At 36.9% G+C, this 26,356-nt stretch overlaps 1 protein-coding gene across 1 annotated transcript in view; it reads right to left on the bottom strand.

Annotated features, from left to right (window-relative positions):
* LOC134232674 (MAM and LDL-receptor class A domain-containing protein 2-like) overlaps positions 1–26,356 on the bottom strand; it is an 81,224-nt gene that overhangs the window by 20,194 nt on the left and 34,674 nt on the right. The window contains 59 exon segments of the mRNA XM_062714659.1: positions 57–186; positions 391–524; positions 767–1,033; positions 1,374–1,532; positions 1,774–1,861; positions 1,958–2,122; positions 2,533–2,795; positions 3,050–3,181; positions 3,399–3,483; positions 3,634–3,764; positions 3,902–4,027; positions 4,169–4,306; positions 4,440–4,556; positions 4,730–4,817; positions 5,194–5,456; positions 5,744–5,972; positions 6,086–6,342; positions 6,535–6,675; positions 7,079–7,175; positions 7,681–8,078; positions 8,353–8,619; positions 9,307–9,661; positions 9,947–10,203; positions 10,338–10,475; positions 10,623–10,722; positions 11,156–11,412; positions 11,551–11,574; positions 11,687–11,830; positions 12,109–12,642; positions 12,757–12,847; positions 13,286–13,710; positions 13,924–14,283; positions 14,527–14,673; positions 14,877–14,960; positions 15,257–15,341; positions 15,584–15,837; positions 16,310–16,453; positions 16,546–16,738; positions 16,921–17,075; positions 17,269–17,377; positions 17,379–17,416; positions 17,515–17,670; positions 17,948–18,148; positions 18,398–18,544; positions 18,653–18,730; positions 19,103–19,187; positions 19,914–20,173; positions 20,646–20,783; positions 20,942–21,035; positions 21,131–21,393; positions 21,602–21,748; positions 21,833–22,028; positions 22,234–22,394; positions 23,039–23,185; positions 24,045–24,116; positions 24,379–24,463; positions 25,321–25,442; positions 25,783–25,914; positions 26,034–26,265. Coding sequence (XP_062570643.1) covers positions 57–186; positions 391–524; positions 767–1,033; positions 1,374–1,532; positions 1,774–1,861; positions 1,958–2,122; positions 2,533–2,795; positions 3,050–3,181; positions 3,399–3,483; positions 3,634–3,764; positions 3,902–4,027; positions 4,169–4,306; positions 4,440–4,556; positions 4,730–4,817; positions 5,194–5,456; positions 5,744–5,972; positions 6,086–6,342; positions 6,535–6,675; positions 7,079–7,175; positions 7,681–8,078; positions 8,353–8,619; positions 9,307–9,661; positions 9,947–10,203; positions 10,338–10,475; positions 10,623–10,722; positions 11,156–11,412; positions 11,551–11,574; positions 11,687–11,830; positions 12,109–12,642; positions 12,757–12,847; positions 13,286–13,710; positions 13,924–14,283; positions 14,527–14,673; positions 14,877–14,960; positions 15,257–15,341; positions 15,584–15,837; positions 16,310–16,453; positions 16,546–16,738; positions 16,921–17,075; positions 17,269–17,377; positions 17,379–17,416; positions 17,515–17,670; positions 17,948–18,148; positions 18,398–18,544; positions 18,653–18,730; positions 19,103–19,187; positions 19,914–20,173; positions 20,646–20,783; positions 20,942–21,035; positions 21,131–21,393; positions 21,602–21,748; positions 21,833–22,028; positions 22,234–22,394; positions 23,039–23,185; positions 24,045–24,116; positions 24,379–24,463; positions 25,321–25,442; positions 25,783–25,914; positions 26,034–26,265 — 10,285 coding nt within the window.

Below are 26,356 nucleotides of genomic sequence, written 5' to 3'. Positions count from 1 at the left end.
AATATATATAATGAATATAAAGCTGTTTTTAAATCAACAAGATTTATATGGATTACCGTTGGTTGATGCATTGAAGATGGTGACCGGATTACATTGCTGGAAAACCACATCATCAATGGCCATGTCAGAGTTAGGTATACCAGAATTTGGTGCAAATGATTTAGTCGGACTGGCTTCAATTTGAACCTAGGAAATATAATAATTCAAAGGACATCAGTCAAAACCAAAGGCATAATAGTTATTTTTTAAGAAACATCTGAAGTGTTATTACTTCAAATTTGTTAAAAAATAATAAGGAACACTTTTCACATTTTAGTATTTCTGCATATGTAGTTAAAAACTTTATAATTTTTTAGGTAATATTAAGACAAATTGTAACAGTTACTATACCTTATATCCTGCAGGAAGTTGACCAATATCTGCTCTTCCCAGCTGCCAGCCATTTCCCATGTTGTTACTTTGTGAGAAAATGTAGGTCTTATCAGTTGGATTCTTGGTGTTGACAACCAAAACACGAATGTTTCCTGAAAATTTCAAAGATATTTTTTCATTAATTTGAACAGATTCATGTACGTCATACATTTGAGTGTGGATTTGTAGATTCTACCTGACAAAATAAAAAATACAAGGATGCAAAATTAAATACTGTCTTTGTTCAAATTTTTATACACAGAAGCCAAAAAAAAAAATGCAATAATAAATACTATTTTAGTTTTCCTTCAAAATCCTTTACAAGGAAAAAAAAATATTTATAAAATTTATTTACCTGCTCCAAGTCCAAACATGTGGTAGTAGAAGGTCACATGACAGCTAGGTCCTGTGGCTCCAAGAGGTGGTGTCTCCATGCGGGCCCGGCTGTAGAACACTCCCGAGGCTCCCTCTACCAGCATGTAGTGACCGGCGGCAGTGCCATTGGTGTGGTCAGTCTTGGGTCCACCTGTACCGGGGGAGGACCCCTGGAAGATGTGCCAGTTATAGCGTCCACTGCTGACATCGGTCCAGCCACACTGACCATTCTCAAAGGTACATGTACCTGTAAAAAAAAAATCATCTCTCCTAGTCAACAATGAATGCATTTGTAATCAAAACTGACAAAATACTTATAGCACAAATACACAAAAAATTCCATTAACAAGCTAAGATATTTAAGACATGGCATCCTTTTTTACACTCTGTGTCTCATTATTCCAAAATAAAATTGTACAGCAAAACAAAGTTAAAATGAATACATTTACAACTTCCCTGTGACTTTAAAACATATTAAAATCTTAACACAAATAATGCATATATTGCAACAAAATTATCTGTCCCTGGCACTTGAATCATGTTTTACTGTATTCAGTAAATTGATCACAAATAAAATGACCACCTACCACACTTGGCCTCATCCGATCCATCAGAACACTGAGGTGTGAAGTCACAGACCTGGGAGGACGGGATGCAGGCTCCCGAGGTACAGGCAAAACTATTATTACCGCAGGGGTTAGGTGTGGTTACAGGGGGAGGAGACCCAGAGGGGAGGGTGTTCACTCCTGAGGACAAAATAAAGTTTGAAAATCCACAAAATAAAGTCTGAAAATCTCAACACTATATAACTTGAACTAGTATGCATTATCATGATCTAAAAAGAAAATATACATTAAACATCAGTTTTGGACTTATGATTGGTTTCTCTTGGTTTATTTTAAGAACAATAATGACACAAATAAAACAGTTTCTACCAGCATTAAAATTTCAACATTGACAATATTTAAAGTGAGTGCATGATTTTACCATTCATCAGAATACAGCCTGGTGTCATAGAAACATCATCAATTCCAATGTCTCCCAAATAACTGCCAACAACTCCCTCAATCACAACCTGCACACAGAGAGACTCATACTAACATTTCTCTTAATCTGACATAGGTTTCAATGATATATCTGATTCATTAAGAAATTCTTTATTATTTTTTACCTGGAATGGTTTGGTCTCATTGATTACAAGATCAACTCTTTCATAGAAGTCCCCAACATTTCCGGATTTTGACCATATTTTGTTCTTTGGTCCTGTCACAGTTTCTCTGGTGTAGACATTCAGTGAACCAATGCCTCGACCAAACATATGGTAGAAGAATCGAATCTGAACAGAGAAAAAAAAATCAGTTAAATGTACTTCTCTTAAACATGTGTCAGTTTTTTTGTCTGTAAAATTAATGTAGATTACTGGACACAAAAACTTTTGGTGACTTTACAAAAAACCTGCTTATACATGTTCATATACTGTAAATCATTTTACAAAAAACCTGCTATTACATTATATAGAGCAATAACCACAATGTAAAATTTTGTCTACTAACAGTATGACTATCTCGCGAGGTGTCAAAATTTAGTTACTTTAAAATATCAAGCAAGATACCTTAAAATGGTATATTTCTGCCATGCTAATTTTGCACACAAATAAACAGCAAGTACCTTACTGACTTTAATTATTCTTGAACTACATTTTACAGTTTCTTTACTGAGTTTGAATAATAATCACACTGAACTTACAGCACAGATGTTTGGATTATTATTGGGAGGAACAGCCTTAAACAGGGGACTTATAAGACGGGCCATGTCTCCTCGTCTTCGTGGTGCTGAGGACTCAATAAACATGTAATAGCCCGAGGCTGTACCCCGAGTGTGATCTCTGGAGGGACCTGTTCCGTAGGTGGCGGTGTGACCGTTTGCTCTAATCCAGTCAAATTTGTCCGTTTTATCCTGCATCCAACTACAGAGGCTGCTCTCAAAGTTACAGGAGGCAGGGTAGTTTGCTATAAAGAGAGCAGAAAAATTTATAGACTTCATAAAGAACTCTATTACAGTCAAACTTAGTTATCTCAAATTTTTACTGGACCTATGAAAAACTTTAAATGTTGAAGAATTTGTGATATCAGTGGTAAAACACTTAAAGATCAAGTGGTTGGGACAATGCATCCATTTAATTTGATTTATCAGTGTTTGAGATATTGAAGTTAAATTTTTGTAATAATATCATCACTACTCAGAATTTTTTATAAATACGTACAGCACGTAGCGGGATCTTCATCTGAGCCATCTCCACAGTCGTCGTTGAAGTCACACCTCTGGTTGTTGGCTATACATCCTTTGTTGACTTTACAGTGGAACTGGTAGGGGGAGGGACAGGACGCCTGGGGGGCTGCAGAAACAAAAAGAAAATTTACCTTCTATAGAATTTCTTTTTTTTTTTAAAAGTGCTTATCATATGTACAGCACTTTGTGACTGGTGTCCAACCTGTGCCATTTCATCGTTTTTTTTTATCAAGGCTTGACTGGATTTCGATTATCATTCAATGATCATTTATACAATAAGATATAATGCTTTCATTAGAATTCAATTAATTTCAATAGATAACCTGGATAATTGCAGTTGATGAGTTGAAGGTCATCGATGGCAATGTCTCCCTGGACACTGTAAGTTCGTGTGGCTTGTATCACAAGCTGTTGAGAGGAAATAACAAATGTATTCACTTATACAGACATATAGAACTTCATGTATGTTAAATATTAATTAAGGAAACCAAGAAGCTGTTGATACTTTGTAAAGTATAGATTTTGACTTTGACTGACAAGTATCTGACTCTCAAGTACCGTGAATGCTCTATCCACACGTCCAATGTCAATGGTTGCTTTCTTCCAGTTTCGTCCCTGGTTACCTTGAAGTCTCCAAATCTCTGTGTCTCTGTTGCCTTCTCTTATCAGAACACGTAATTTACCTATACCTGTAAATCATTGAAAAGTTAGTAAAATTTGAATAACTTCAATTAAGAACAATTAATTATGGATCTGAGAGATCTAGACTACCCACTAAAAACTCAGATTGTGAGTATAATTTTGTTACGGGTGAGCGGTCACTAACCTGTGCCATACATGTTGTACCACATCTGGAATTGGCAGGTGGAGCTACAGGCATGTAGTGTGGGTCCAATAAGCTCGGCCTGACTTGTAAAGGACCCCAGACTGGCATCAATGTACAGATAATGTCCTGTCAAAGAGAAATACCAACACTGGGCATTAAAAACAAAAGGTAAACACTAAAGACTGTCATAATTTAAAAAATAAACATTATAAATTGATCCAAAAAGGAAGGGTTGTTCATTGATTGGGAGAGGTGAAGTGTAATTACCTGCAGAATTTCCAATGGTGTGGTCATATCTGGGTCCAGTATTTGCTGTGGCAGTCTGGTTTCCCCCTCGGCTCCAGCCAAATGACCCTGTCCCTGAGGCTACCCAAGAACAGAGGTCCTGCTCAAAGTCACAGGCACCTGTCATAAAGCAAAGAAAGAGGTTATCACTACCTTATATCTTTCTTTCTTTCCAAGTAATTATCATCGAAAACATCTCCAATATATTCCACAAATCAAACAATTAGAAAATGGTTTTATTTAAATCACATACCACAATTTGATTCATCTGCAGCATTGGAACAGTCCCTGATGAAGTTACAGACTTTGGATTGTGGAATCTTTGTGTTCAGAGGATCTTTACATGAGTAGCTGCCATTTGTGTTAGGCTCTGTTCAAATGTACAAAATCTTACACAGTGCATAACATGTACAATAAATAGTGACATGGCTACATAAACAACTGGACTAATCAATAATAAGCTTGCTGAATTTCAATATTACCCAGCTAAATTCAATTTTGTACAACTCATGTATTGGTATCAATAAAATTCATGTCACAAACCTGCAGAGCATTCGAAATTGTCTAGAATGAAATCATCCACTGCTATATCACCTTGGTTACCATCACCAATATCAGCCTCTACATAGATCTAATTAGGACACAAAAAATATATAATGTATTTCATGACAATATCACCTCCACATAGATCTAACACACCACCACAAAAAATATAAAATATATCTCATGACATGGCCTTAAACACTACCACATAAACATAAATCATAACAACAAAACTTCAGGAAAAATTGTTGGAAATTGATTGGGATATTGTATCTAATTTTTGAACTTATCTAAATTGCACTGAATTTTTGAAAAAAAGAATTTTGCTCTGTGTTCAATTTGCCCAGAAACAGTTGAGTTCAGGATATGCTTTCTCACTTATATTTTAAACCTGACCATTTGCCATGAGAGTGATAGGGTTGAAAATTTCCCTGTATACAGTATATCATAAAATGGTTACTCACATAGAAAGGTGCATAAGCATTACTCATGCTGACGTTGCCCTGCTTCCACTGGGCGCCTTGGTTCCCGCTGATACTCCACACCTGATTTTTGTAGGTAGGGGTTCCAGACATGACCTGAGAGATATTGAGGCTACCCACATTGGCTCCATACATGTAATACCAGAACCTGAAGCAGTAGGGGGCCACAGGAATGATCTGGGAGGAGAGGATCGCATTGTCTCCTGCCTTTCTGGGTGAACTGGACTCAATATACATGTAGAAACCTGTAAAATAATTTAGGGTTAGAAAAAAAATGGTCCTCTGAATCTCAAAATTTGTTACAAAACAGGCTCCGGGGCCATAAAACTAAGATGAGCTCACTTTGGATCTCAGTCTCACTTTTACAAAAGGAATATATGGTGGAAAAGTGAGACTGAGATCAAAAGTGAGCTTGTCTAAGTTTTATGGCCCCAGGGCCAGATATTTGTAAAAACATTATAGCACAAATCTGTCTCCTTCTTTCAAAAATTCCCTCGTATGATCTGATTCAGTGTCCTGAAGTGAACATTACCTGATGAAGATCCTATGGTGTGATCAACTCCTGGACCAGTCAGTAATGAAGGGGTGTGGCCTGAACGTCTTATCCAATCAAATTTGTCATCTCGTCTCTGGTTCCAGCCACAGAGGTCAGATTCAAAGTCACAACTAGCCAATCCTTGACAAGCTCCTGGGGTCAGTTTGATGTCATCAATGGATATGTCTCCTTTATAACCACTTCCTCTGACTCCTTCAAACACAATCTGAAAAAAAACACACATGCATGGTAGAAATGAACAAACAATTAAAAAATACAATTTTACAAAGCATATTTACCAATTTTATAACAACTTTCACATTGCTGTGTTCTAATTACCTTGTATGCTCCCTGTACTTGTATTGTTATCTGAGATTGGCGCCACTGGTTGCCCTGGTCACCAGACAGTGTAAAGAGAGGGGCACTAAGTTTGTTGTAGGAGCTAGTGTAGACATTGAGGGTTCCTATGGAGAGTCCGTACATATGGTACCAGAAGGTCAGACACTGGCCATTAGTGGCGGGGTACTGGGGACTCAGAAGTCGAGCCTTGTCTCCCTGTACTCGGGGTGCTGAGGACTCGGTAAACATGTAGTGGCCTGAGATGAAATAGTTCAACATTAACACCGTAACACTACAAATTCCCTTGATAAAAAGATTAACAAGACAGGAGACTCTGGGTCTGTAGCAACATCAAGAATTTTAGATCTAAAGATACAGCTAGAATTACAATTTTGGAAAACATTGTAAAACCATATTTTAACGACATTCATACAAATATTAAAATGTACCAGCTATGGTCCCGTAAGTATGATCGCTGGATGGCCCTGTTCCAGTGGAGCCGGTTCTTCCTGCCTGTCTAGTCCAATCAAAATTGTCCGTAGGATCCTGTTGGTAGTTACAAATGTTGGCATCCTCAAAGTCACAGGAGGCTGAAAAACAAAAATTATCCAACATATAATCATTCCTGTAGAATTTCCTAATAAGATTCTGGTTTTTCTTTTCAATCAATGCAAGCAAAAGTAGACATTTTCAAGCATGATCTAGCTACATATTGCACAAGATCTGCTTCTATTAACGAAGATTAACATTTTTGAAACTTCGTAATTTCTTTTTTTAAAAAGTTATATTTGTCTTTTTACAAAAGGATTATTCATAATATAACATTTTTGTGACCTCAATAGCTTGGAATTTTGGTTCAAAAGTCAACATTTCCACATTTGAATCAGATCACGATAAGTGGTACATGTAATAAAGTGAAGTTTAACAGAGATGATCATGGAACTCTCACTAATCGTAAACAATCTATGCATATGAACACTTTCAGATATTTACTTGAGAGAGCGTTGTTGCAGGGTCCATTGAGAACAGAGATGTCGTCCAGTGCCATGTCTCCTTGGTAACCACGTCCTGTGATGCCTTCAAACACAACCTGGGGGTGAAATAAGGAGCAAAATAAACAAAAGAATGTCCAAGTACTGAACAGCTATCAGCTTTATTTAACATAGAATGACTGGGAAACTACCTTAAATTGTAATAATTGTGGATAGATTTTGTTCTCATCACTTTTTATCACCATAATTTTGAAAACTGAGTTGCATTTTTCCATATAAATATACGGGTTATTTTATACAGATGTCTTTGTCTTGATCAGTTTGCATTTCCTAAATAAGTCAGCAGTTGGGCAAGAAAGCTGAAAATTGGCATGCTCAGCAGAAATATAAAAAAAGGGGAACTAACTTTTGTGATAAACTGGCGAATAATGTTATATGCCTGTTTATTTTTGGTCTCATTTTCCAAAGACTTGAAAAGCTTTTAAAATCAAGCTCTCCACACAAATGCTCACGTACACGAAGGTAGCATTAACACCTTTATGCTCCTATAATAAACTTGTAAAGTGTAAGATCTGAAATATACATGTGCTATATTATACTCACCAAGTCTCCATTCTGAGGTAGTACATCTACTTTAGCATTAAACCATTGATTTCCCTGATTTCCGATCTTTGTCCACAGTGGCTGGCCGAGCGTCCCAGCATGCTTCAGTCTCAGGTTAATCCTGTTGATATTAGCCCCGTACATGTGGTACCAGAAGTTCACACAGACCGTCGTGGAAACAGACAGAGGAGGACTCAACAAACGAGCTGTCTTGTTGTTATTTACACTGGCTTCTGTGTAGATGTAGTAGCCACTCTTTCCACCTGTTGTGTGATCAAACGAGGGCCCTGTTCCACTGGATGCTGTACCCCCTGAGTCTCTGGTCCAGTCCAGGTTTTCTGTTTTGTCTTGTTGCCAGTTACAAAGGTCTCTCTCAAAGTTACAAGTCAACAGAGGAGCTGCAGCAGAAGAATAGAGATGATGTAAAAGTCTATGTATTACAAGGAATGATCTGAAAACACCAAATACTTAGAAAGCAACATACAAAACTTGTACCTGTAATTAAGGTTTTTTAGTAAAACAATAATACTATTATTTAAACATGTATCTTCACTAAAATTACTGGTAGGTTTATAAGAAGCAATATCACTAATGCAATAAAAGATATACCCAGACAATTGCTGATCTTCAGTATAAAGTCTATTAAATATTTATTTCTGAACAGTATTTTACCTGCAGTAGGTCCAGGGGTGGGTGGAGTGGACACGGTTGTAGTGTTAGGCTGTAGATTGCAGGTTCCGTCCAATAAGTTGATATCATCCAGGGCAATGTCTCCATGGTAATCAGTTCCCCGGACTCCCTCAAACACAATGTTGTAAGCAGAGTTCGTCGTTATGGTGGCCTGACCTTGGAACCAACCTTTGCCCTTGTTACCTGAGGCTGTGAATATTGTCCGATTGGCTGATCCAGAAACTAAGTATATGTTAAGGGTTCCAATTCCTGCAATAAAGAGACAGAATTTACTGTCAGGATATAAGATAAATAACAAAATTCTACTGCATCTACAAATCATTCTAACAATACAAGGAATTATTAAGAACATTGACTTGAAAATATCCTTGATGCTCTAGAGTGTGAATTTCTGTGCAAATCTGATTGAGGGGACTTATATGGCTCTAAGTGGTGACCACTCAATTTGATGTAGGAGAAACAAATATAATATATATTTAGGCCATTCCAAGTTTTTTCTATGTTTAGCGTCCACCCATCTTTCAAAAACCTACCTACCTATTCGCAAAAAACACACAGATCAAAAAAGAAAACAGACTTTATAGTCATAAAAGTAACGTCTTTCAAAGGATTTGATTTCAAAAAAATATTTTTTCTCTTTTTATAGATCTATACTTTAGCAAAATCCATGTACTAAATGTTCAAAATATACCAAATATGAAAAATTGTAGACAGATTATAACAGGACATGATATTATTCAAAGATTTCGACCAGAATAATGAATATCAGGTCTTCTGATTTTGTTTGTTTTTTCTGATACTGGGTGTCAAAAACCAAGGCGCACGCAGACGCTAAACATAGAAAAAACTTGGAATGGCCTTATCTTAAAAAGTAAATTAGTTCTTAAACTTCTCTTTCATGTTAAAAGATATTTGTATTTTGATGGACCCACTTACCACTGCCATACATGCTGTACCAGAACTGCAGACATTTTCCCGTGGTGGGGGACAGAGAGGAACTCTTCAGCCAGGCTCTGTCTCCCAGCTTCTGAGGATTACTGCTCTCAATAAACATGTAGTACCCAGAGCCAGAGTTTGTGGTGTGGTCTACAGTAGGGCCAGTGTAAAAGGAGGGGGACAGTCCCTTGGTTCTTGTCCAATCAAATTCATCTCCCTGGACATTAGAGTAGCCACACAAGCCTTGTTCAAAATTACAGGAGCCTGGGGCGGGGCAAGCACCAGGAACGATGGAAACGTCATCAATGGCAATGTCACTTAAGTAGGAGGAGCCAATAACTCCCTCAAACACAACCTGCAAATACAAGTTCTCATTGTTTACAAAGAATTCTCTATTACAAGTATTAGTACTGAAAAAAAAAGATAAAAACTCGAGACATTGTGAAATACTAGTATTATTTGTTTGGGAAAAGAGACAATTCTTTTGAATGTTTCAATAACCAGAAACAAGATTCTGGTATAGGTCTTCTTTCTTAATTCTTGTATCTTTTCTTGAAGGGAAAACATTTTTTGGGGTCCAAACTCTCTCTTTAATGATACATGCACTACAAATACACAAAAATGGTTGAAGTTAGATTACCTGGAATTGGCTGGAGCTGGTCAGAGTGACCTGAGCAATCAGCCATTTACTTCCCTGGTTCCTGGACTTTGTCCACACTGGGCTGCCCAGTGACCCTGAAGTCTGTGTGTACACATTGAGTGTCCCCATGGTCCTACCATTCATGTTGTAATAGAATGTCAGACATTCTCCATTGGAGCTCGGGAGCACAGGACTCACAAAGCGAGCTTTTTGTCCACTTGTCCTTGGTGGAGAGGCCTCAATATACATGTAATAGCCTAAAATAAAGCAATGTGTCACCATTAAATGCATTACTCCAAGAGTTAGATACAAATCTGACATCAGTTTTATATTGAACCAAGTATAAAGCCTTCCTATGTCCTTTTTTCAATTTTAAATGACCTTGACCCACCTGTGCTTGCTCCTGTAGTGTGATCCCCTACTGGCCCTGTGCCGAAACTACCTGTTTTGTTGGAGTGTCTCAGCCAATCAAAATCATCCGATGTGTCCTGCATCCATCCACAAGTATCATTTTCAAAGTCACAATGAGCTGAAGGAATTTTTTACATATACAGAATAATGGCATAAATCGGTAAAAAGAAATCTCCAAAGTAACCACATATATCAAATTAAAACATGAAATTCCAATAGACTTTGTATCTGGGTAGAACAAGTGTATAAAGTTTTTATTACTTACTTGAGGTGTCGACACTTTGACAGGGTTTATTGTCAAACTGAATGTCATCTATTGCTGTGTCTCCCGCCCAGCCATTACCAACAAATGCCTGGATCATCAGCTACAATGACAACAAAATATTGTAATCTGGTAACAGAATAGTATCATTCTAGATAAACCCCAAGAGGAAAGAGCACCATGCATTCAGCAGATGGTTCTGTAACATCTCAATAAATATAGACAACTACACACTTATAAACTTTCAATAAAACTTGCACAGCTACTGTAAATCACTTTTTATTCGCAAGAACTTTATTTTCACGTAATTACGCAAGACAAAGAGCACGCGAAAATTTCATTCTCGCGTATAATAGTATTCCCTAAGATTATATAGAGAAATATTAACAATTTGTGAAAATTTTGTCTCGCTTATAAAGAGTAAAGGACTATCTCGCGAAAATAAGGTGTCGCGAAAATATAATGATCTACAGTATTCAGTTTTTTGATTGGACACAGTGTCCCTTCCACCCTCCCCCTTCCGAGATCTGACTTACCTGGAAGTCTGTTGTGCTGTTGACATTTATCAGTGCTTGTTTCCACTGGTTGCCCTGGGTCCCTCCTTTGGTGAACTGCAGGATCTTCTTGCCCCCTATCATGCTGTAGACACTGAGAACCCCTATCTGTGGTCCAAACATGTGGTACCAGAATGAAAAGCAGTAGCCAGAGAGGCCAGTGGGGGGAATGATGGGGGAGAGGAGAACTGCATTGTCTGAGTATTTACGACCAGAGGCCTCTATGTAAAGGTAGTTTCCTGCAAAATCAAGAATTGTTTTAAATTAATGTGATATAATGATAAAAAAAATTGTGTTGGAAGTGAAACTGAGAAAATTATCTGTAAAAAAATTAGAAAAGATTTTTTTAGATATTACTACATGTATTGGATATTTACCAACTGTACTTCCACCATTTGGATCTAGAAAGAAAATGTTAAGAAAATTAAGTATCTCTCCTACAATGTTCATACCATATCTATCAGGTTTTTTTAACTGCAGTTGTTCTATGTGATATCATTCGTAGTCCCTTACCCAAATTCTGGGTGTGGTCTGTTAAGGGCCCAGTTCCCTGGCTTGGGGTGGTGCCATTGTTAAGTGACCAATTAAATGTATCAGTTGTACTCTGTTTCCAGTTACAGATGCCATTGTAGTCAAAATTACATGCAACATCATATCCTTGAGATGTACCAGGTAATTAAAAAATATGAATTATTAACCCCTTATTTTTCATTTCCAAATAACTACAGTGTAAATGAGAATTGGAAAAAGTATTTATATAATAAGAAAACATTTTGAGTGTAAATTTAACTCAAATTTGGCAGATCGATCAACAAACTTTTAAGTGTTTTTTTAAATATTGTCAGCAAGTTTTACACTCTAAAAGTTGAAACATTGGTTAAAAATAACATGATGTCTTCAGTAATATTAAATGAGATTTATCTGGAGTAACTCACCCACTACTGCAATGTCTGGAGTAGTTATACAGCCTGACGTCAGATCCACTGTGATGTCATCCACGGCTATATCCCCTCGGTAGCCCTTCCCTCGCACGCCTTCAAACATCAGCTGGAAGGGTTTACTGGAGTACTGACTGGGAATATTCATCTGACCCTGCTGCCACGAGTTTCCGCTCTGTCCATTCAGCTGCCACAGTCGTGCTTCACTGGTCGTGGAATCCGAGGTGGTGTTGGTTAGGACGTACACACTAAGTGACTCAATGTCTGCTCCGTACATGTAGAAGTAAAAACTCAGACAGGCAGCATTAGTTTGGGCAGGGAAGGCCTGACTGACATATCTAGCTTTGTCTCCTTGAACTCTCGGGGCACTTGTCTCAATGAAAATGTAGTGTCCTGAGGAGTTCTGGAAAGTGTGGTCAAACGGAGGACCAGTAAATCCACTGGTGGTCCTACCACTAGATACCAGCCAGTCAAAGTTGTCATTCACTTGAGTGTTGGACCAGCTACAGGTTGATTCAAAGTCACAGGCACCTGTCACAAGAATTATACAGCTAAATGGATGAAAAATTAAAAACTATAATGGAGAACAAGAAAATTAAACCTAAGTTCATCCATTTTATATGGAAACATTTATGTTTTCTATACCTAGAACTTGGCAAGCTCCTGGTGAACTAGAGATGTCATCAATAGCTATGTCTCCCCTGTATCCATTTCCTCTTACTCCTTCAAATATTACCTGTAAAAAAAAATTACTCCAGTTAAAGAATAATTCTCAAAAAAGCTATTTTTGCTGTACTTTAAATCTGTGTTACCCAGATTCATTAAAAAAGAAACCTTGCAGCAAGGAAATCTGATATACATGTGTTTTATGACTTTCTATCATGACACAGAACAAATACTGTAAATCATTTTTATTTGCGATAACTTTATTTTTGCGTAATTACACAAGACAGTGTGCTCGCGAAAATTTTATTCCGCATATAATAGTACTTCCTGAGATTATACAGAGCAATCACCAAAATTTGTGAAAATTTTGTTTTGCTAATCAAGAGTGAATAACTATCTCTCAAAAATAAGGTGTCACGAAAATTTAGTGATCTACAGTATTTTAATTACATCAAATCCTTTGTTTTTTATTTTTATAATACCCGGTACTGATGAATTTCTGTCTTACCCTATATGTTCCCGCTGGATTGAGTGTCACTTGTCCTTGGTGCCAAGGTTGTCCTTGGTTGAAGTTCCGGCTCCAGATTGGTTGACTTCCAGGAGAGGTGCCACCATTGGTCAGATAAAGATTCAGAGCTCCAACATTCTGTCCATACATTTGGTAGTAGAAGGTCAAACAGATGGGGGATCCAGGATTTTGGGGAGTGTACTGGGGACTGATAAGGTGGGCAGTGTTGTTGGGGGCCATAGGGGCAGAGGATTCCATGAAGACATAGTGCCCACTGGAGGTCCCCAGTGTGTGGTCGGCCTTAGGGCCAGTCCCTGCAGAAGCTGTGGCCCCAGCATGCCAAGTCCAAGTGAATCTCTCTGTGGGTAACTTCAGAAGATAGGCACAGACAGAGCTTGTCTCAAAATTACAAGCCATTGGGTCAACTGCAAATACAACATGTCTTATCAAAGGAAGTTTCTTTACTAGTCTAGATATTTACGATAGCCATTGTGCTGCATTAAAATGTTTGTTGCTTCAAAAAAAAATCTATGTGTAATAAATATAAAAAAAATGATAATTTCCAGTTTATATCTAGCAAATAAGTTTTATTTTACAAAGTCTTAAATATATTTTGAAAGTAGACGGTTTTTTCCCACCTCCAATATTTTGACAAGGTCCCAGGGACAGTCTGACATCATCAATGGCAATATCTCCACGGTAACTGATTCCCCTGACCCCTTCAAAGATGACCTGGTACGCCATGGTGGGTGTTATGGTGACCTTGGCCTTGATCCATCTATTTCCCTGAGTTCCTTTCTTTGTCCACACAGGAGAGCCTAAGGCTGGAGACCCACTCTGGACGTAGACATTCAGTGTGTTGACGTGGGTGCCATACATGTGGTACCAGAAACTCAGACAGCGAGACTGACCATCTGAGATCAAGGGACTGGCCAGTTGTGCTTTGTCACCTGGTCGTCGGGGAGCAGAGGCCTCAATGAACAGGTACCAGCCAGTACCTGTCGTAAAATCAGGAAACATATTCAACACAGTGTACACATGGTTCATCCTAAACATGTGACATGTCACTTCATTTCAAACTGATAATTATTTGTTTTGGATTCACCACATACATTTTAAAGATGCATTTGAATAGGGTGTGTGTGTAAAAATTAAATCAATGCAAAATGTGTAAGTTTACCAAAACAAAGATGTGTTAAATAATTTTTATATTTTAAACCACCTTATTCCATCCTACTTACGATTGCCAGTTGTGTGGTCATTAGTGGGTCCTGTGAGTGCAGAGCCAGTGGGACCCTGAGCCCGAGTCCAGTTAAACTGGTCCCCAGTAACAATCTGAGTCCACTTACACAGGTCTTTGTCAAAGTTACAATCATATACAGTTGGAGCTGAAAGAAGAGACAAGTACAGATTTATCAAGTATACACCTTTCATGATTATTTAACCTAAACATTAGCCAGAAGTAAGTGTTACAGTGGCTGTTGCAGCAGTAATGCTCACTTGGTGTGATTAACACCTATAAACCTTACAAATTATTTAACTTAACATTAGCCAGAAGTGTTACAGTGGTTGTTGCGGCAGTAATGCTCACCTGGTGTAATCACTGCAGGTGTGGTGGTGGTCACTGGTTGTGGAGTGGTGCTCTGTTTTGTTGGATCAGCTTTGGTGGGTTGTACTAAACAAATAAAGTAAATGTCAGTGGTTCTCTCTATCATACACTAAGAAATCAATTATTTTCATGAGGTCATATTTAGGAATATTGGTTCCAGGGGATTCAATTTCTTGTGTGAAAGATTGATCTTTGATATGAATCCATGGGACATTGACATGAATTCAAGGGTTTTTTTCACACTAAGAAATCAACAAAATTTATATACACCCTAAAAATTAGCAATTTCACAGTAAACACATGCTAATTGTGATGAAGATGTTGTTTAACTTTATATATATATGTTGATATATCCGACTTACAAGCACAGTTGTCGCTGGTGAAGGTAATATCATCTATAGCCAAGTCTCCTTGGTACGAAGATCCCCGGATCCCCTCAAATATAACCTACAAATTACACAAGCCAGGTTTAAAATAATGCACTCTTTAACTCTTACCTGCTTATCTCAAACTCAAAACTTGAAAATATTCAAATATCTTACGTATGAGTTAAAAAAGAAAAAGAGGTTGCAATTTCCATCTCACTTCCATTGTATTCAAGATAGATGTAGAAGACATTATAGCTTAGCTGTACAGACTTATAATTCTAAAATATATCAACAATGTACCAGCAGAACATTTACACTTACATTGTATTGTACGTTACTGGTTACAGCCACCTGGGCAGAATACCAATGATTGGTCTGATCTCCAGACAGCGACCACACCGTCTTGTTACCATTGGCTGTGACAACATAGACATTCAGCGTACCGATACCGGAACCAAACATGTGGTACCAGAAGTGAAGGCATCGAGCAGAGCTGGCCTGGAACGTCGAGCTTTGGAGGCGTGCTACATGCCCTGGTACTCGGGGAGCACTGGCCTCAATGAAAGCATAGTGACCTGTAAACAAGTATTGACTGAATAGTTACTGATCTCAATGAAAGTATAGTGACCTGTTACAAAAACTGACTGAATTGTCACTGATCTTAATGAAAGTATAGTGACCTATAAAGAAATACTGACTGAATAGTCACTGATCTCAATGACAGTATAGTGACCTATAACAAGTACTGACTGAAGATTTACTGATATTAAAGAATGTCTAGTATTCAATGAAATTTAAGTTATTCATCAATAATTTTTGCTGCACTCCATTATTTTTAACTAAAATAAAATTGCATCATATAATTTTGGAAAGGATAGGAATTATTTTTCTTTAATATTTTTCAAGTAAATATTATTTGTTTATCTATCCTTTCCAAGATATGTGTAGAATATATTATTACTATATTCTTCCATCCGAACATTTAATGACTGACATTTTTCTAACTCTGAATCATGCACACACACACAAACAGGCCTCTCTACTGACCAGAGGTGTCCTGATTGTGGGTGTGATCCTGAGTGGGTCCAGTCAGAGCACTGGCCGTATTACCACTTCCCACCAACCAATCAAAATCATCGTTGTGTAAATTTACCCAGGTACAGAATGTCTTCCCCTCAAAGTCACAGTTTCCTAAAATAAAATTACAAGTTTACATTTCTAAAACTTACCATGCACAATAAATGGCTAATATTCATTTTCTTACATGTATTTATAAAGCGCACCTGGTAGTGTACATGTTCCCGGGACAACAGACATATCATCAATAGCAATGTCTCCTCGGTAACCGTTTCCTATGATTCCTTCAAAAGTAATCGAGTAATTGCTGCTTGGCGACTGGATGGTTGTCTGCGCTAGCAACCACTTGTTACCTTGGTTACCATTTTTACTCCAAAGCTTTTGGGAACCAGAATCAGTCTGAAAAAGGGAAATTGTCCAAAATGAAGAGATTTACAATGAAGAATTGATTTAACCACATATGACAAAGTGCTATTTCATATGAAAGTACTGTAGACATTTGATAATGATTTACCTTCAAGTACACATTGAGCGTTCCGATGTTGCTGCCGTACATGTGGTAGTAGAAGTTGATGTCTTACCTTTAGATACACATTGAGCGTTCCAATGTTGCTGCCATACATGTGGTAGTAGAAGTTGAGACAGGATCCTATGGTGGTGGGATACCCTGGACTGACCAGCCACGCTTTGTCTCCACGGCGACGAGGGGCACTAGACTCAGTGTACATATAGTGGCCTGTCAAAATAGAAATATTACTAAGATGAAACATTCTAATTTTACCCCTGTTAATAAGATTGATCAACGTCTTTGAAATTGTGTTTTATAAGATTACAAAGCTCAACTTGATGACTGTTATCTAAATGTGAGGCAAATTCTTACACTAAATGAAAGTTCAATGAAATACTGAAAATTTTGTCAAGAAACAAACCTCTTGCTGTTCCATAGGTATGGTCACTGAGTGGTCCTGTGAAAGAGCTGCCTGTTCTTCCTGCATATCTGGTCCAATCAAACGTGTCATTACCACGCACATTGGTGAAAGCCACAAATCTTTGTATCCTCAAAGTTACAACTGTAACCTTTAAAATTTAAATGAAATGCATGTTAGACATACCCATTACTAGAAAAAGGCCATGTATATAATTATTAACATACGTGTACAACAAGAAATTCTCACCTGTTCCTGTTGGGCAGGGCTGATAGGAGTATGTGATGTCATCAATGGCTATATCACCACGGTAACTGGTACCCCGGACTCCCTCAAACACCAGCTGGAAGTTCAGGTTACTGGCTATCTTCACTACAGCCTGATTCCACTTGTTTCCAAGCGTTCCTATTCAATTAAGAAATGAATTTAACTTTTGAGAATTCATGAGAACATAAACTACATCACTTCACGCCAGCATATTTTATAAAGTTTGTTAAGAAAAGCTTTTTAAAAAATTTAAGAAATTATTTCATATCATAGATTTACAGTCCTTAATCCAATCAGCAAAGTTTTCAAGAATCATAATATCAGTACAATGCAATTTTTCATCTGTTAAAATTCATGCACATAATAAAAGCTGGAAATACAATATGTATCTGTATTAAATATTTTGTCTTCTCACCAGTGTGGCTCCAGATTGGGCTTCCAAGTTGACCACCAGTCTTGGTGTAGACATTTAGAGTGTTGATGTGTGTTCCATACATGTGGTACCAGAACCGCAGACACGCTCCAGTGGTCCTGGTCACAGTTTGAGAAATCAGACGAGCGGTGTCATTTGGCCGCCTTGGACTGGACGCCTCAATAAACATATAGTGTCCAGTAGCTGTAATGTATTTTGAAATGTTATACGTAGCATGCTCAGTAAAATAAAGTTTAACTTCATTATCTCAGACACTAAAATCTCAAATACATGGGTTATATCAAAGTGAATCGGAAGTCCCAATCACTTTTTCCCTCTGTTTTCAGATATCTTGAAGTTTAATAATAATCTCTTGGAGTTCAAAATAGCAAGATTTGATTGACTTCTAAAACTATTTTTTTTAAACAAGAAATTAGTCAAGGTTCTGGTTACCATTCCCGAAGGTGTGGTCAGTTGAGGGACCCGTGTTCACTGTTCCCGTTGGTCCGTTCGCTCTGGTCCAATCAAACCGGTCAGTTTTATCTTGATTGTAGGAGCAGATTCCACTCTCAAAATTACAGTCAAATGGCGACGCTGATGCTAAAAAGTGAATACAAAAATTCATGCATAGAATGACTTGAGTTGGTATATGATATTCACAATCTGAATCATTTACCTTCACATACTTAATAGATAGTATTGTGTTACCTGCTGGAGTGGTAGCAACTGTTGTTGAGACCGGCGCCTGAGTAAAGGATTGTGGAGTAGATGCTGCGGGTGGTGTTACTGTCAAAGTTAGAAAATGACGTACTTAGTATATGATACACTTCAGTTTGAAGAACATTGTATTTGACTCATTTGAGTTAAACTGAGAAGGAGGAAAAAAAAATTCAAAGCCCTTTAAAAGAATGAAATCTGTGTTTAATTTACATACAAGCAATATTGTGCCTTTATTTTTTTTCTTATGTTAATAAAGTGTGAGGGCAGATTGAGGCAAAGGTGCTGTGCTTAGGTGATGACTAAGCAGATATACTTTGTATCAGCAGGAAAACTACATTTTACAATATTGGCAGATAAATCATTTTCAGGCCTGCGTGGGTAGAGTAAGGTTTATATATGTGTAAGTATAGTATAGTTCTATTTCTTGATAAATCTTACTGGGACAGTTTGAGTCAGTAATAGAAATATCATCAATAGCTATGTCTCCTTTATAGCCATTTCCTCTTTGTCCTTCAATTATCAACTACAAACAAGTATACAATAAAAAATAAAGCACAAAAAATACACACACACACAAAAATGATATAAAAATATGGGCAGTTGATATGCTCTAATATACAGATACTTGAATGGTGTTGAGTATGCCTTTCTATATAATATAAACAAAAGGCTACAAAATAAATTTGGCTAAATATCACATTATAAAAATGAATGCCTCTAAATCTTGGCCAAATTATTTGAGCATAACCTGGTTTCAGTCAGTTTATGCTTAAGGTATTCAATGTATAAAGACCATATTTTGTAACTAATAAATGAATAGTCCGATGTTTTTAATCATGGTAGCATTTTGAAGGTGTTACCAAATAAAATGCTCCACCAAAGGAATTTACGAAATACTGATTATTGTCCAATTAATTGCACCTTGAATTTTACACTGAACTCTATGGGCAGCACATTTTTTTAAAGATATTGTAAATTAAAGTAACTTGAATTTCAAACAAATCTCTTTGTGAAAATTATTAAATTATGAAATAAAATAAATCATTTACCACAAAAAATTTGAGAAATTAAAAATTTTCTTATTTTTATCAAGGGCAGATAACTCTTTTAAAATTTTCAGGGTGCAAAATGACTGGCATCTTAGGAGATTCATTTCAGACTGCATTATAGAACTACAGTTCTGCTTTATCAACTTTCAAAAAGAATAAAACTAATACAGCCTTTTTTTTTTGTTGAAAAAATAACTCACAGTGTATGGTGTTGGACTGTAGAAAGCCACTTTTCCTTGCCTCCAGTTCTGTGAGCCCTGGTCTCCATACAGGTCCCAGATTCTGTATGATGTACCATTCTGGAGCTGAAGGAACACTCGCAGGTGACCAATATCTGACCCATACATACTGTACCAAAAGTTAAGACACTTGGTGGCTGTAGCCTGGAATACTGGACTGACCAGTCGGGCTTTGTCGTTTGGTCTGCGTGGGGCCGAGGACTCAATAAACAGGTAGTGTCCTAACAATGATAGAACCATTATGATCAATGCCTACATTTAGCAATCTGAAAACAAAGTGATAAATCTACACAATTGTCAAAATACACAAATTCACAACAAGCCCAATGCCAAAAGCCAAGGCTTCTAATTTGTAAACTTTTGAATATGACCTTTAACCTCTTGTGTTATCCTGACCTGAAGCCTATAGATCTTTACATACCTGGAAATCTTCTAACCATCTTCTATTGTTCTGAACTTATGTTATGGTTTATTTTGTAAACAGATAAAGATAATATAAATTTTGATTATTGATAATGGTGAAATATTTCATTGTAATAGGTAATGGTGATATTAAATATTATACATTTTTGCTACTTTTAAAATAATATTTACTCTGGATATTTTTCTCCAAGTATCCAAAAATAATTAAGTACATGTGTAATAGGTGCTACATCAAAAAATTTTATTTTCAACACTGATAGTTTTCCTAACCTTTCGAGTTTCCAAGTGTGTGGTCATTGCTTGGTCCAGTTTGTTGACTTGTTGTTCCCCCTTGACCTTTCAGCCAATCAAATTGATCTCCTGTCTGTGCATTTGTCCAAGAACAAGTTCCCTCAAAGTCACAAGATCCTGACGAAAATTTGTCAAAATTACAACTCTTGATCATTACAAAACTGATATGTACATAAAAATTCTAAAACATAATCATTTTTTTTTTTTTAAAACCCTTTAAAATATTATTCATTTAACCATTTTACACCTATCATACTCTGATTTAATGATATTACCTTGAGAGCTGCCACAGGGTTGTGGTAGAGTTTTAACATCATCAACAGCAATGTCTCCAGCATATCCTCTACCAACTATTCCCTCAAAGCCAACCTGTCAATCAACCACACAACTAAATAAGTAACTCATAAACAAATAAAAACTAAAGTTAGGGACCCAAAAATCTTCTAAGTAGCAGTATAACTCACCTGGTAATTGGTGAAGGCCTGGTCAATGGTCACCTCACCAAAGACCCACTTGTTGCCTTGGTTCAGAGATTTTGTCCAGACGACCTGCGTTCCGTTGAGAGCAGTGGACTTAACAAACACGTTCAGAGTTCCAATGTGTGGTCCATACATGTGGTAGTAGAACTGGAAGCATGTGGCGGACCCTCCAGCCACCGCGGGGCTGAGAATACGGGCCTTGTCTCCACGACGACGGGGAGCGCTGGTCTCAATGTAGATATATTTACCTGTGATTGAAGTCAGGTGGAATCAAATACAAGCCCAGTTTCATTTTCATGTTTTTATCATTTTTTAACCTAAACGTTATACTCAGTGGAAAATAGCATTTTCACGGTGGTTATTACTTTATATAATCTTATGATTATTTTTTTAATTATGCGAAAATAAAGTTCTAAAAGTTATGTAATACTATATAAAAGATAAATTTTGACCCACCAGTGGCAGTTCCTGTGGTGTGGTCAGCTGAGGGTCCTGTACCAGTAGAGGTAGTGTGACCTGCTTTTGGCGTCCAATCAAATTGGTCAGTTTTGTCCTGGGTCCAGCCACACAGGCTGGGGCTTTCAAAGGAACACTGGATTCCACCTGATTATTTAAACATGATTTTCTTAAACCTATTTTCTAATCTAATTCAAAATTTAATTTTTAAAAAAAGGAAAAGCCACTCACCTGCTGAAGAACAAGCTCCTGTGATTAATTTGATGTCATCAAGTCCAATGTCTCCACGGTATCCTGTTCCCACCAGAGCCTCAAAAGCGATGTTGAATGAAGTTGTCTGAGCTGGTATCGGGAGCTGTCCCTTATTCCATTTGTTTCCTTGTGTTCCATGCTTGGTCCAAACTGCATTTCCCAGTTGTCCATTTTTCTAAAAAGTCCATTTCATAGACATACAAAAAGAAATTAATTCTCATTTCAAATTAGCATTCATAAATCAAAATTTCACAGGTAAACTGCATTGTTGTTATTTATCTTAAAATTTAGCTTTAAATAATGTTAAATATTTTAAAAAGTAATGTTTTTGTAAAGTGTACGAAGCAGATTGTGATGCAGGACTTTGACAAGCCCTTTACCTTGAGGTAAACATTGAGGCTGTTGATGTTGGCTCCATACATGTGGTAGTAGAACTGTAGACAGTACTGGTTGTTGGCAGGTACAGAAGCTGACAAAAGTCGAGCGCTGTCATTCAGGCGTCGAGGGGAGGACGACTCAATGAAAACATACCATCCTTGTGCTGAAAGTAAAAATTCAATATTCACCCTCTGGAAAAAGCTGGCAAGGTTGAATAAATTGTTAACTTGTCTGTTAAAATTTTGCTAATATCAATGCAGGGAACATGATTTTGTAGCTTTTAAGATTTTTCTTAGAGACATCAACCTGACTTGCATTCACTGTGGGTTATAAAACACACTAAAATCTTGAACATAATCACTTTTTTTTATTTGCTGTGGTCACTGACTTACCATTTTTTTTTGTGTGGTCATAGTCTCTCCATTTTGTTTTGTGTGGTCATTAACTTACCATTTTGTTTTGTGTAGTCATTGTCTCTCCATTTTGTTTTGTGTGGTCATTGACTTATCATTTTGTTTTGTGTGGTCATTAACTTACCATTTTGTTTTGTATGGTCATTGTCTCTCCATTTTGTTTTGTGTGGTCATTAACTTACCATTTTTTGTTGTTGTGGTCACCGACTTACCATTTTGTTTTGTGTGGTCATTGACTTATCATTTTGTTTTGTGTGGTCATTGCCTCTCCATTTTGTTTTGTGTGGTCATTAACTTACCATTTTGTTTTCTATCGTCATTGACTTACCATTTTGTCTTCTCTCGTCATTGGCTTAATTTAATACCATTTTGTTTTGTGTGGTCACTAACTCACCATTCTGTTTTGTGTGGTCATTGGTTGGTCCGGTGTTGACGGAACCTGTGGGTCCCTGAGCTCTCGTCCAGTCAAATACATCAGTCTTGTCTTGTTGCCAGGTACACAGGTTAGTCTCAAAATCACAATCATACTGAGACTGAGACACTACAAAACAATCAAACCAGACATTATTACAGAACTGAGACACAAAAAAACAATCAAACGAGACATTATTACAGAAATGTATCAATTTCACGAATTTTATAGACAAATAAATAATAATCAAACCATTCATTCATATTACAAATCTTAGTCAAACGAGGAATAATTACATCTGCAGGAATTAATACTGTAAACCAATTATTATACGCGTCATTTTTTATTTGCGACTGACCGTTAGAGAACTAATCCGCGACGATTTATTTCCGCGAACAAGAGGTCACATTTTTTTCATCTCCACAAGTATTTCTCAAGTGTAAAAGTGCCTTATGCCAACTGGGTAATCGACGCTTTCCGAGATCTAGAAAGCCAAAGGGCAATTATTACAAATGGTTGGGACAGAGCAGGGCTTGGCCATAATTGGCTGTAATTAACATTATTACCGTAACGAGGCTCTCTAACTCGTCTGTGACAATTAAATAAATAATGACAAAAGCTGATATAATTGACATTTTTCATCATTTTTTGAAAATTGTTTTAGATTTGCCATTCGTTTTTATTTTTTTTTTAACTGAATGTTTGTAATTAAATTTTAACTGCTTCTAGTGCAATAAATATCTGCCGTGATTTCATATCCGTGATTTGAAGTGTCGGGATCGGTATTCAAAAAGGGGCAGGTAACTCTAATCATAACTTGGGAATTTTAATGAACAACTAGTTAGCGACGATAAATATCCGCGAGCAGAGATTACTCGCAGAACTGGCAGATATTTATCGCACGTGTATAATACTTGGTTTACAGTACACTTCACAAATCTAACAAACAAGGCATCTTAACAGAGAGATTTCTTCCCTGGCTACTTACCGAATGGTGGAGGGGTCGTTGTAGCAGGAGCTGCAGTAGTACTGGTAGTATTGCCAGCTTGTGATGGGATTACTGTCAATAAAGATTATCAAATAAGTGTAATATAAAGTGTAAATAACTCCGATGTCTCGAATACCATGGATATGTCGAAGTGATGTGGAAGTCCCAATCACATATTCTTTTTGTATTAAACCTTCGATATCTGGAATCATTGGATATCTTGAAGTTTTTTCTCAGTCCCATCAAGTTCAAGATAACGAAGTTTGACTGTAGTTTTTTTGGCTTATAAATGACTCATAAAATAATAATTTGATTGTTATTATTAGCCTCTAACCTCCACATAATGTGTTTGTAAAGGTGATGTCATCTATTGCAATGTCTCCTCTGTAGTTGGTCCCTCGAACTCCTTCTATTACAACCTGTTATTGAAAATGAGAATTTTTTCTCCATAATTCTAAAATAAACTTCTCATCTTGGTACACAGCTTGATCTTACAATAATAAGAATACCAAATTAAAAAGAAAATTATGTCCCCCCCCTTTTTTTAAATTTAGATATTGTGTGAATTTCATAAGTTAGTCATCTCTTAATTTAGCTGCAGATCTGTAGTGTTATGGTTTTATATATATGTCCTTGACCATAACACAACAGATCCTGTAATGCAAAAAAGGTGCAATTTACAGCGCAATATTATTTGCGCATTTTGGGGGAGAATTTCTCCACTTTCCAGCATCAGTCAATTAACTACCTTTCACTTACTAATTCTTATTTACTGAATATTTTCCATAATCTATATTTTATCCATCTACCTACCTTTTATAGTCATTTCTTCAAGTGAAAAATTAAACTCCCTTGATTAAAATTATATGTTAGATTGCTGAAAATTTACTTCAAGCGAGTTTATTGCCTGTAAAGACAACTATAAATGGTTTGGAGGTGGATAAAATATACATATTGGCTACAGAATGTGTTTAGAATTAGGGAGTGAAAGGTAGTTGATTGACCAATGCTAAAAAGTGGAGAAATTCTCCCCAAAAGGGTGAAAAAAATATTGCGCTGTAAATTGCACCTTTTTTTGCATTACGGGATCTGTAGCGTTATGATCAAAGACAAATATATAAAACCATAACGCTACAGATCTGCAGCTACTCTTAATATGCAGAGAACTGTTTGCAAAATTTTAACATTTAACCTACATCTTTCAAATTTAAAGGTATGAACATAACCTACAGTATCAGTCATAAAGCTCTTTATTTAAAATGAACACTGTACTGACCGTATAGGGGCTGGTCTGTTTGGGAATAGGCAGCTGTCCTTGATTCCACTGATTGCCTTGGTTACCAGACAAAGTCCAGGACAAAACATTGTTACTGCCATTTACATACACATTCAGACTTCCTGTTAATATATCAATGTAACATTCAGACTTCCTGTTAATATATCAATGTAACATTCAGACTTCCTGTTAATATATCAATGTATAATGAAAACCGTAAACCAACTTTTATTCGCGAGTGAGAAATATCTGTGAGTTTCAATACCTTCTTTTACTTGGGATAATTTCTCATCACAAACCAATTATTCACCTTTGAATTTATATAGAATGTTGCCTCAGTTGTGAAAAATAATTGTTTTTCAGTACTAAGCAATGTCTGTCAGTAATGTGTATGAAAAGATAAACTGGTTACTGGTTATTAACAACTGAAATTCACAAGATTTTCTACTAAACAATACCTACCGACCCCATTGCCAAACATGTGGTACCAGAATGACATACATCCAGCAGAGGAGGGGTTAAACTGAGGGCTCACCAACCAGGCTTTGTCCCCTGCTACTCGGGGATTGGAGGTCTCAATGAACATGTAGTACCCTAAAACATCAAATCAATTCTTGTCAGTGTTGTTACAACAGTATTTTACTGGATATTGACCAAACTTACATATATGATTCCATTTTAAAATATCTATTCCAATAGATGTAATTTTATACCTTGGTTGTTTTGTTGGGTGTGATCATTCTGTGGCCCTGTGAACTGGCTAGTGGTCTGGCCCTGTTTTCTCAGCCAATCAAAATTATCTCCTTGGTTTGTGTTTCTCCAAGTGCAAGTGTCCTTTTCAAAGTTACAGTCCCCTGGGTTTCCACAGGATCCACTGGAAACCTGGACATCATCAATGGCTATGTCGCTCTGGTAACCATTTCCTATGATGCCCTCAAAAACAACCTGACAAAAAAACATGGAAAATAAACCTTCACTTTTTCCTTCTTTAGATTACTTTAAAATATCAAAATTTACAAAATAATATCTGAGATAT

This window comes from Saccostrea cucullata, unplaced genomic scaffold (genome assembly GCF_032062105.1).
Source record: "Saccostrea cucullata isolate Sc308-1 unplaced genomic scaffold, CSIRO_AGI_Scuc_v1 ctg460, whole genome shotgun sequence".
Lineage (NCBI taxonomy): Eukaryota > Metazoa > Mollusca > Bivalvia > Ostreida > Ostreidae > Saccostrea > Saccostrea cuccullata.
The sequence above is the reverse complement of the archived record's forward strand: the minus strand, read 5'-3'. Positions and strand labels throughout refer to the sequence as shown.